General features: G+C 50.7%; 1 protein-coding gene across 1 annotated transcript; it reads right to left on the minus strand.

The window, feature by feature from the left end:
* Window positions 1-777: 777 nt before the first annotated feature.
* On the minus strand, window positions 778-9149 carry LOC142986010 (uncharacterized). The gene is made up of 2 exons (XM_076134244.1): window positions 7233-9149; window positions 778-6985 (listed from the first exon to the last, which is right to left on the minus strand). The coding sequence occupies exons 1-2, from the start codon at window positions 9147-9149 to the stop codon at window positions 875-877; spliced, it is 8028 nt and encodes a 2675-aa protein (XP_075990359.1). The 3' UTR covers window positions 778-874.
* Between the last annotated feature and the right edge of the window lie 501 nt (window positions 9150-9650).

The following is a 9650-nucleotide window of genomic DNA, read 5'->3' on the forward strand; positions in this document are numbered from 1 at the left end:
TCAGCTCGATGCTGAATAGCGAGGGGTCCTGGAGGGCGGTGGCCACCTTCTGCGAGTCAGTCATGTCGCAGAAGGAGGCCGCGGAGCGGGATCGTGAGGCGTCTTCCTCCGACCCGCGCCGCCAGCGGAGGCGGGGTGTAAGAAGAAGGAGGTACGCGCACCTCCTCCCCCCGCCGTAGTAGAAGTAAGAGTAGTTGTGGGGCCACCTGGTCCGGGAGAGGGCAGTCTGCCACCTCCGGGCTCGGTGGCCGGTGCGGATGATACCGGAGGCCGGGACATACTGCGCATCTGCGCGCAGTCTGTCCCGGCCTCCGAAGGCCCTCTTCGGCCGGCGAACTCGGGGGAGTTTTCTGGTCATTGCACGAGGGGGCATGTGGAGGGACGGCACCAGTGTGTTGCGGTGTCGTCCCACACTGTGGACGGGTCCGTTGATGGACAGCCGCGTCGGGGCTGCGGTTGCGTGCTTTAAGCGATCCCGCAGCCTCGACATTATGCGGAGGAGGAAGCAACACCTCGGTGGTTTAGTGGGTAGGCCTAGCCCTTCTGGTTCGGAGAGCCCCACATACCCCAGCGCTCCCCCGGGCGCTGGGGATGCAATTTCATGCATTAACCGAGTTAAAAAAAAAAAAAAAAAAAAAAAAGGTTAGGTTAGGTTAGGTTTTTTTTTTTTTTTTTTTTTTTTTTTTTTTTTTTTTTTTTTTTTTTTTTTTTTTTTTTTTGGGAAATAAATGAAACACCATGGACGCGTGGTCTTGCCTTTTTTAGATTTAATTTGTTTAAGAGATTGAAATATTTTTAGTGTTTATCCTCTACTGACAGTGCTGGTGGACTGCACTTTGTAGTGATTTCGGGGGTTCTCGGTTCCCCCTTGAATTTATTGATTTAGTTGTTGATGTGGTCCAATTTTATTGATTAACTGGGAGATGATATTGTTATCCCTGTTTAAGATGGCCATTTTGGTGTTGTACTCAGTAATCTCGGTAGGAGTCTGCCGGATGGCTTTCTTCATGAGAGTACTGAGTGCGTCGTCTGCCCCGTCGGTGTAGTAGACGAGGGATTTGGTGTGTCTTGAGAGTGCCACCACTGCATGTGGGACACTCTGGTAGATTTTAATGTCTCTTGTAGACATCCTCACCATGATGACAGATGGCTGCTGTAGTCCTTGAGCCTCATGGACAGTTAGGACTTTTGATCCCTCACCCTTACCATATCCCTGGTGTTTTAGGGTTTCCTTCTCTACCTGAGTGTTTGTTAGGTAGAGAGTATTTGGTTGGTTTTTGGGGATCTCTGCTCCTCTGAAGCTGGAGATGTGTAAGGACTTTATGACCTTACTTGAGGAGTACACACCTGTGTAGATTTCCTGCATGGCGTATGCCACGTCTACAGGACACCTGTGTGTGCACAGCAGCTCCTTTGTGATAGGTGTTAGATGATAAGGTCTGTAGTAATGTAGTTTGAAGAGGTTGTCACGGTCGATGTAGGGAAGTTGGTTGATGTCCCCGATGAGTAGTAATTGGGTGGCTTTGAGTTGGCGCACGACCATGATGATTGAGCCGAAGTGGTTCATTAGAGCCTCATCAACTATGATGCGGCTGCAACTGCTCCGGTCCTGGTCCTTTACTCCATTCGCGAGAATGGAGGCCATTGTGCGAATCCTCTCCGCTGCCTCTGCTCCTTGCCGTTGACTAATCCTCTCCCTCAACTCATTTTTAGACTCTGTTGTTGTGGTGGTGATGATGTCTGTTTGTTGGTTGAAATTGTTGATGATCCAGGTGGTTTTACCGCACCCTGGAACTCCGTTGACCCAAGTGATGGTTGGTAGTTCCCAGTTGTTGTATGGATCCTCCTGTGTTAAAGAGCTGGCTTTCTCCAGGATCCTATCCTCGAGCCAGATCTTTGTATCTTTGGTTGTTACCACGATGGGGTCCTCGGGTGGGGTTTGGTAGGATGTTGTGCCTTGCCTAGACTCAATTTCGTCTAAGAAGACTATGCCCGCTGTGGCGTTGTATGCTGCCATGTGTTGGGTCATAGGGACTCCTTGTATGACTTGGTGGGTGTCATTGTTGTAGATGGTGGCCTCATGTTCCTCGAGCATGTCCTTCACCAGCTGCTCGCTTTTATACTGGGGTAGCTCCAGTATTTTTTTGCAAGCTGCTGTTTTGAGGGTTTTTGTGGCTTGAAGGATGGCCACGTACTCGATGAAGGAGTTGACCATGTGGTCCACTTTGTTGACGACCTTTATGAGTCTTGGCGCCTGGATTTGTCCCATTTGTGCCCTGGTCCTGATGTTGGTGGGGGCTGTTGGTTGGTTGATTGGTTGTGGAATGGGATGATGAGGGCTTTGATTAATGTTGTAGTAAGACGAGATAGAAGGTCTTCCTGGGAGTAATTTTTGGCGGAGGGCCTGTGGTGCTCTATAGAGGGCTGCTCCCAGTGTTACTGGGAGGAATTTAAGGTAGGTTGGTATGGGAGTTGTTGTGATGGTGGGTTTTGTTGCTGCTAAGCTCTTTTCCAGCTTCTGCTGAAGTATCTCCGAGCCGCTAAGCGCTGAAGATGAAGCTGTTGGTTGTTGTGGTGATGGAGGTGTTGGTGCAGATTGCTGTGTGTTGGTCTTGAGAAAGTTGAGGTTTTGTCCCCTACCTTCGTAGACCACGACCTCGTGGTGTTTGGAGGCCTCTACACAGCCAAGGTACTCCGCTGCCTGTCCTCTGTCAAAGCCAATGACCATCGAGTCCACGCTGATGATGCGCGGTGTGTTGGTGGTGGGGTCACTGGTTTGAGCTATTGTTAGTAGCAGCTGACACGCTTGGGTGAACTGGGTGATGTCTGCTATTCTGTCGAATAGCAGGATGGTTTTGTTGTTGGTGCGGGCTACTCTTGTGTGTAGACCCGCGACTTCCAGTTCTCCTAGGGCGTCGAACCTTTTCCTTTTGATGGTAGTTTTAGTGGTGCTGCCTTTTAGTTGTAGGGCTACCCCAGGTGATATGGCGACTCTGTTGGGGCCTGAGGAGTAGCAGAAGCCTATCCCCAGACGCTCATAATTGGTGTTCATGAAGAGTACCACATTCCTGGTTCTCAGGCCGGGGGCTCCCGGTTGTCCCTCTCTCAGCAGTTTGGTTATGGATGTTGTTAAATTAGTTTGAAGGTTGGAGGTTGGTGGTAACTCCGTGACCTGTAGTGGTGGTGGTTGAGAGTTTAGTGTGGGGTGCGACGATGCGCCTCCTTCCTCACTACTGTTCCTCCTGTGGGCTACCTTGAAGATCTTCTCGATGTAGTCCAAAAAGGGTCTTCCTGTTTCCTTCTGGTGAAGAAGTGATGGGAGGTTTGTAGATGTTAATTTGATGCCGAGTTTAATCTCGAGCTCAGTGCGATGTGCTAGGAAGCGTGGACATTCTAGTATGATATGCCATACTGTCTCTATTGCTCCCTCTTCGCATTCGCAGTCTGGGCTCGATTTTAGTTTAAACCGGTGTAGGTACTCCGCTATGCCGCCGTGGCCTGTGAAGGCTTGCACGTGGATTGGTGTTATTGGTGTTTCCCTGTTGAACCGGTAGGCTGTGTTGACCTCTGGAAGAAACCTTTTTGTGGTAGCTCCTGTGGTTGATGAGTTGTATCTGTCCTGCCATTTCCGGACGGATTCCTCTCGGATTTTCCTCCTGGCGAAGGACAGTGGGACTTTGTCATAATCCACTGGTTGTGTATGTTGGTTTTTGGACAGAGCTCCTAGCTTTGCTAGCTCGTCTGCTCTCTCGTTACCTGGAGTGCCAGCATGGGCCCTTAGCCAGAAGAGCCTGATTGCTCTCCCTTCGGCTGTTGCCTCTGCTATGTGTTGTTTGATGGTGGTAGCTAGGGTGCTGGTGGTGGTTGATGATTGCAGCAGCTCCAGTGATGATCTGGAGTCGCTCAGGATGTTCACCACTGGCTCCTTGCTGGTATTTGCCATTTCTATTGCCTTGTGAAGGGCGAATAGTTCGGCCTGGAACACGGTGCAGAAGCAGCCAAGACTGAAAATGGAGTTATGGGTTTCTTTACCTTTTTCCCACCATGTTAGGGCTGCTCCGGTTTTTCCCTCAATTTTGCTGCCGTCGGTGTAGATTTGAGGGCCGGTGATTTGGTGGGTGGTGATGGTGTGGGGTTCCATGTCCTCCAGGAGCTCAAACTTAATTGGTGGAAGTTTGGATGGGTGGAGTGGGCGAAGATTGCCGGTCCCATGTTCCAGCTCCTTTCCCGGTGGTATGTAGTCTTGGCTAAGACCCTTTTTGGTTTTGTAGAAGCTGGCTGCCTCTTGGATCCTAAGATCTATTGGTAGGATTCCTGTTAGGGCGAGGGCTGATGTCAGTGACACTGTCCTGTAGGCCTTGCAGATTTTGAGGGCAAAGCCTCTTTGGATGGAGTTGAGGGTATCTTGTACCTTGTTGAGCTCAGTTGCCGGAGCCCATACGCTTGAGGCGTACAGGATGATCGGTTCTATGACCGCGATGTAGATGGTCCTGATGATCTCGCTGTTGAGGCCCCAGGTTACCTTTGCTGCACACGCTAGTTGTTTGTAGATGTCCGCCGCTTTTTTACAAGTGGCGGCTACATGTGTGGTGAAGGTTAGGGGGCGGTTGATGATGAGACCTAGAATTTTGACCTCTTCCACTAAGCTGATGGCCTTACCTGACATGTAGATTTGGGGGGGGTCAAACTTGAGCTTCTTGGTTAGAACCATGGCGCTGGTCTTGTGCGCGGCGAAGTGAAGTTTGTTTTGTTGACCCCATTCCACTACTGATTGCAGGGTTTGGTTTGCTTGATGTTGGATGGTGGTTGAGGAGTGGTCTGAGAATAGTAGGACCACGTCGTCAGCAAATGCTTGGCAGTAGGTACCCTCGCTGGTGAGTTGGTGGAGTAGCGAGTCCAGGATGATGTTCCAGAATGTGGGTCCTCCGATGGAGCCTTGGACACATCCCTTGGTGGTGCCTTTTGTGTAGGTTGCCCTAGCATAGTTGACTGTGATTTTTCGGTCTTGTAGATAAGAGCCGATCATGTTGTATATGTTGTTTGGGCACTTCTTCCTTCCCAGTTGGTGTTTAAGTGCTGGCCACCACGCGTTGTCGAACGCCCCTTCTATGTCCAGTGAGATTAGGAGTACTATCTTCTTTTGCTTGATTTCCTCTCTGATGTGATCCACTAGATTGTAGAGGGCGTCCTCTGTCCCGCGCCCGGGCATGAAACCATACTGGTTGTTGTTGAGTGTTGGTTGGATGTGCCATAGGGTTCTCCTTATCATGAGTTTCTCGACAATTTTGCCGAAAACTGCTAGGAGGCCTATGGGTCTGTAGGACTTTGGGTGGGTGTAGTCTTCCTTGCCGGGTTTCCTAAGGATGATTACGTGGGCCTTTTTCCACGGGATTGGGAAGTATTCTAGCGACAAGCACTTGTTTGCTATCGCCAAGAACAGTTCCTTACCGCATGTGATGGCTGCTGTGCAGATGTCGGCTGTGAGGCCATCTGGACCAGGGGCTTTCTTTGGGTTTAATGTAGAAAGCACAGTGTCCAGTTCCGCCATTGTGAATGGCGGATCATCTGGTATGTTGTGGGAGGTTTCCCGGTGTTGGTTGCTGCTGGTGATTGCTCGGAGTTGAGTGTGGTATGGGGAGTCGGTGTTTGTGGTGTCATCTGGGTAGAATGTTTTACCAAGGAGTTCCGCGGAGTCTTCCGGGCTGAGTGTTTCTCCTGCGGTGTTCCGGAGGAGGGTGTCGTCCTGACGCCTCGCGGTTTTCCTGATGACTCTGTAGATGCCGTCCCACATGCTCTCTTTCTCCTGTGACTTACAGAATTCCTTCCAACTGGAAGTTTGTGCCTCTTCGGCTTTGGTTTTGTAGATGTTTTTGGCGCACTGGTACTCGTCGATGACGTGCTGTCGCCTGATGGGTGCCGCGTTGCGGATGCGTCTCTTTTTCCTGAGGACTTCTTGTTTAAGTTGTCCCAGAGACTGTGTCCACCACGGTGGTGTTGGGTTCCTTTTGTTGGATCCTACTTTTGGTATTGTTTTATCACAAGTGTCTTTGATGGTTGTGATGTAGGATTCCAGTATGGACTCAAGAGATGATGGTGTGATGATGCCTTCAATTGTTTGTGGAGTGATGTTCTTCTCCGCCAGGCTGGTTTTGAGTTGGAGTGTGAAGTCTGACCAATTTGCCTTCTTGGTGTTGTAGATGCGAGTTGTTTGAGGGGTTAAGGGTTTAAGGGTCCCCTCTACTCGCAGCGTGAAGGTGATGGCGTTGTGGTCTGAAGTTGTGAGACTTCTATTGACTCTCCAATCTTCTAGTTTGCCTAGGAGTGGCTGGCTGCAGGCTGTCACGTCGACTATGCTGGTGTAGAGTCTGCCTCTCCTGTTGGTTTCGAAGGTTGGTGTGTCTCCTGTGTTCAGGATGTGTAGGTCCATCTGGTCAAGGAATGAACTGTAGGCTGCTCCCCTTGGGTCTTCAGAAGAGCTTCCCCACCAGTGACTCCAGGCGTTGACATCTCCCGCGACGATGTTGTGTGTTGTTTTAAGTTTGCCTATAAGGCTTTTGGTGCGGTTGATGTAGGGCTCAATTTCTTGGTCTCCCTCATAATATAGTGAGATTATTCCAAGCTTGAGTGTTCCTGCCACGATCAAAACTGCCGCTTCCGTCTCAGTGACTAGTTGGGGGTCATGAATAACCTCCAGGTTGTCGCCGAAGACGATGACTGCTGCTTTGTTTGGTTTTCTGCGGTTCAGGGTGCACTGGATGACTCTTGTGCCTGGGTGTTGTTTTAGGATGCCTGTACTACCTACGTAGGGTTCCTGTACTAGGGCTATCGAGATTCCCCGATCCTGTGCCACTTGTAGCAGCTCGGCAGTTGCCAGTTGTGACCGTTGGAGGTTGGCTTGGATGATTTTGATTTTAGTGGATGTGTCCACTGATGGAGTGGGTGAGGTTGGGGCCACCTTAGCAAAGGTAGGATATTTTGGAGCGCGCTATGGCGTCCCATTTAACCCTTTCTGCGCATTCACTGCTGAAGGCTATGTGTGCAGTGTCAAGTTTTTGCTGGTGGTCTGCTGATTTGTTGGTGCGGGTGCAGTTTCTGCAGGAAGGAGGTTTGCCCTCTTTCTTGGCTGGGCACGCATCCCATGTGTGGTTAAGGCCGCAGTAGCTGCAGTGCCCCTCCTTTTCCTGGCACAGTGTTTTTGTGTGCCCGAATCCCAGGCATTTGGTGCACTGTACCAAAGGGGACTGGTCAGCCACTGGTCTCCTTTGGAGGTCAATGTAGAGTTTTCCCGCCTCTAAGATGTTTTTGTGAAGGGGGGGGGAGACTTCCAGCACTGGGTGGCACTCCAGGGCGTTTCGGGCCCTCTTCCTGTAGCGCACCTTGATGATGCGCTCCTTTACCTCGACTCCCTCGAGAATCTGGCGATTTTGAGCCAGGATGTGCTCCACTAGTTCGGAGTCTGTGTGGTAGGCCATGACATCCCTGATGATGATGAGGGGGTTGTTGGTCCTGGCTTCCTCCGACTTGAGTGTTTGGCTTTTGTCGATCTTCGACTTTATCTTGGCCAGATCCTCTTTGTTGTTGCAGGTCAAAATAACCTTTTGGTTTTTAACTTTTTTCACCCTGTCCACTCTTGCTCCAGTGGTTTTAGGGCAGATTACCGAGCGAAGTGTCTTGACTATTGTCTCGCTGGTATGGGTTTTGTCAGCTGACGAGATTATGAGACTGTGGTTTGGCCTCCTTGGTGGGGTTGGTGGCTTTTTGGCTGCAGCTTGCACGTATGTAGGTTTTGCGCTAGCCTGTGTCTTAATCATCTCCGCCAGTGCCATTTCTGCTCCTAGGCTGATGCTGGGTGGTGGTGCCTCCTTCTCCTTTTGCTCCTTGAGGGTCTTGAGGTCCGAGGACACTGATTTCAGCCTCTCGGTGATCGGCTTGAGGTGTTCGCCGATTTCCACTCTTGGTGGTGCCATAGGAGTGTTGTGGGCGAGGGTGATTTTGGATGACAAGTCCTCTAATTTATTAGAGAGGGACTTGAGTTCCTCCTCAAGTTGTGGGTGATTTGGTGGTGCCTGTGTTGGTTCACTGCTTAGATGTTGTAGCAGTGTTTGGCCGACTGTCGAGGTTTTCTCCTCGATTTTGTTTGTGGCCCTCCTCAGCTCGTCCAGCTGTTCTTGGACTTGTTTCATGTTAGCTTCTATGCCTCGAAGCTTGCTGCTGAGGGGCTCCAGTTGGGCACCGGTGGTGTCGTTTTTACAGTACGTTTGTACTGTGTCAGTCAGTTTGTTGAATTTTGAGTCCAGCTCCTTGGTGGCTTTGGACAGTTCGGCAATGTGCCTGTGCGGCTCGACTGTTTCGAACTCTAGCCACTGCCTTATGTCCTTGGCTTCCTTATGAGTGTCCTCCACCTGTTGTCGGGTTTGGAGCAGTGCTTCGGTAAGCTTGGTAATCTCCCTGCTGTGGGCCCTCTCGATGCGCACCAGCTCTTGTGCGTGGCGCGATCTCTCTTTCTCCAGGTTGTATTTGTGTCTTGACCTGGAGTCAGATAGTGAGAGCACTGTCTCATATAGGGATTGAAGGGAGTCCAGTGCTATAAGCTTGCACTCCTTCTTCATGTTACCAGCCTGCTCTAAGGCTTCCTTCCCTTTTAACAGCATGGTGTTGGCTGCTTTGTTGGCGGCGTCCATCTCGATGCCGGTGCCTCTGCAGGTGGTGAGGAGGAGGCTTTTTCTGCCGGATCGCAGGTGCCCGCTTAGTTTAGAGACGTCTGAGAGAATGGAGTCGGATGCGGAGACCATAGAACCCTCTTCGTCTTCCGACTGTATGGGTCTTGGTGGTAGGTCTTCTTCTCCTTGTTTCCACATCTCGACCTTCTCTTGTGGTCCCATCTGTGTCTCTAGAGGGTGTTGGGCTTCCACTCTCTCGATGACTGCCTCTAGTGTCTCGCTTTCTTCATGAGACATTGAGCTCACGGAGACAGCCTGAGCGCTTTTGGCAAGCACCTTCTCCCTCAGTGAGCGAGTGTAGGTTTTGGGGGCGGCTGATGTGGATGCTGCCTTTTGGGAGCTTGGGCCCTTTTTGGTCTTGGGTGGGTTGGCCTTTTCTTTGACGTCCTTGACGACGTATGTGTTGGCCGATTTTGATGTCGAAGACATATTGTGTTTGTAGTTGATGTTGTTGGTTTAGTTAGTCAGTAGAGGAGTACGCAGGTGGCGTGTTGTCGATGGTCTGACTTTGTGTTGTCCGATAGGTTTGTTCCTTCCTCGGGTATAGATCTCCTGTTGCGAGGTATGCCCGAGGGGGAAAAAAGGTAAAAGGGGTTTTTTGGCTAAGGGAGGGAAAAAGGGTGGGAACTTCGGGGGGTTGGGGGTTATGGGATTTGGGGAGGGGGGCGGCGGTGGAAGCTAAGGTCTAAAAGGGTTGGATGTTAGGATATCTAAGGAACCAAAGAGGTAGTCTTTGGAATCCTGTATCAATAACCCAAGAAGAAGGTGATGTTAGGACCTTAGTTCAGGTTTGGCCTTTAGGAGGGGTGTTGGTTTGGATAGGAGGGGGAAACTGAAGAGGCCTGGGGATAGAGCTCGGCTTCCTGAGTTTAAGGAAACCAAACACGGGGGGTTTAAATCCCTCGGTTAGGAGTTGGGAGGTTTTTTGGG

The sequence above is a fragment of the Anticarsia gemmatalis genome, chromosome W, assembly GCF_050436995.1.
Source record: "Anticarsia gemmatalis isolate Benzon Research Colony breed Stoneville strain chromosome W, ilAntGemm2 primary, whole genome shotgun sequence".
Taxonomy (NCBI): Eukaryota; Metazoa; Arthropoda; class Insecta; order Lepidoptera; family Erebidae; genus Anticarsia; species Anticarsia gemmatalis.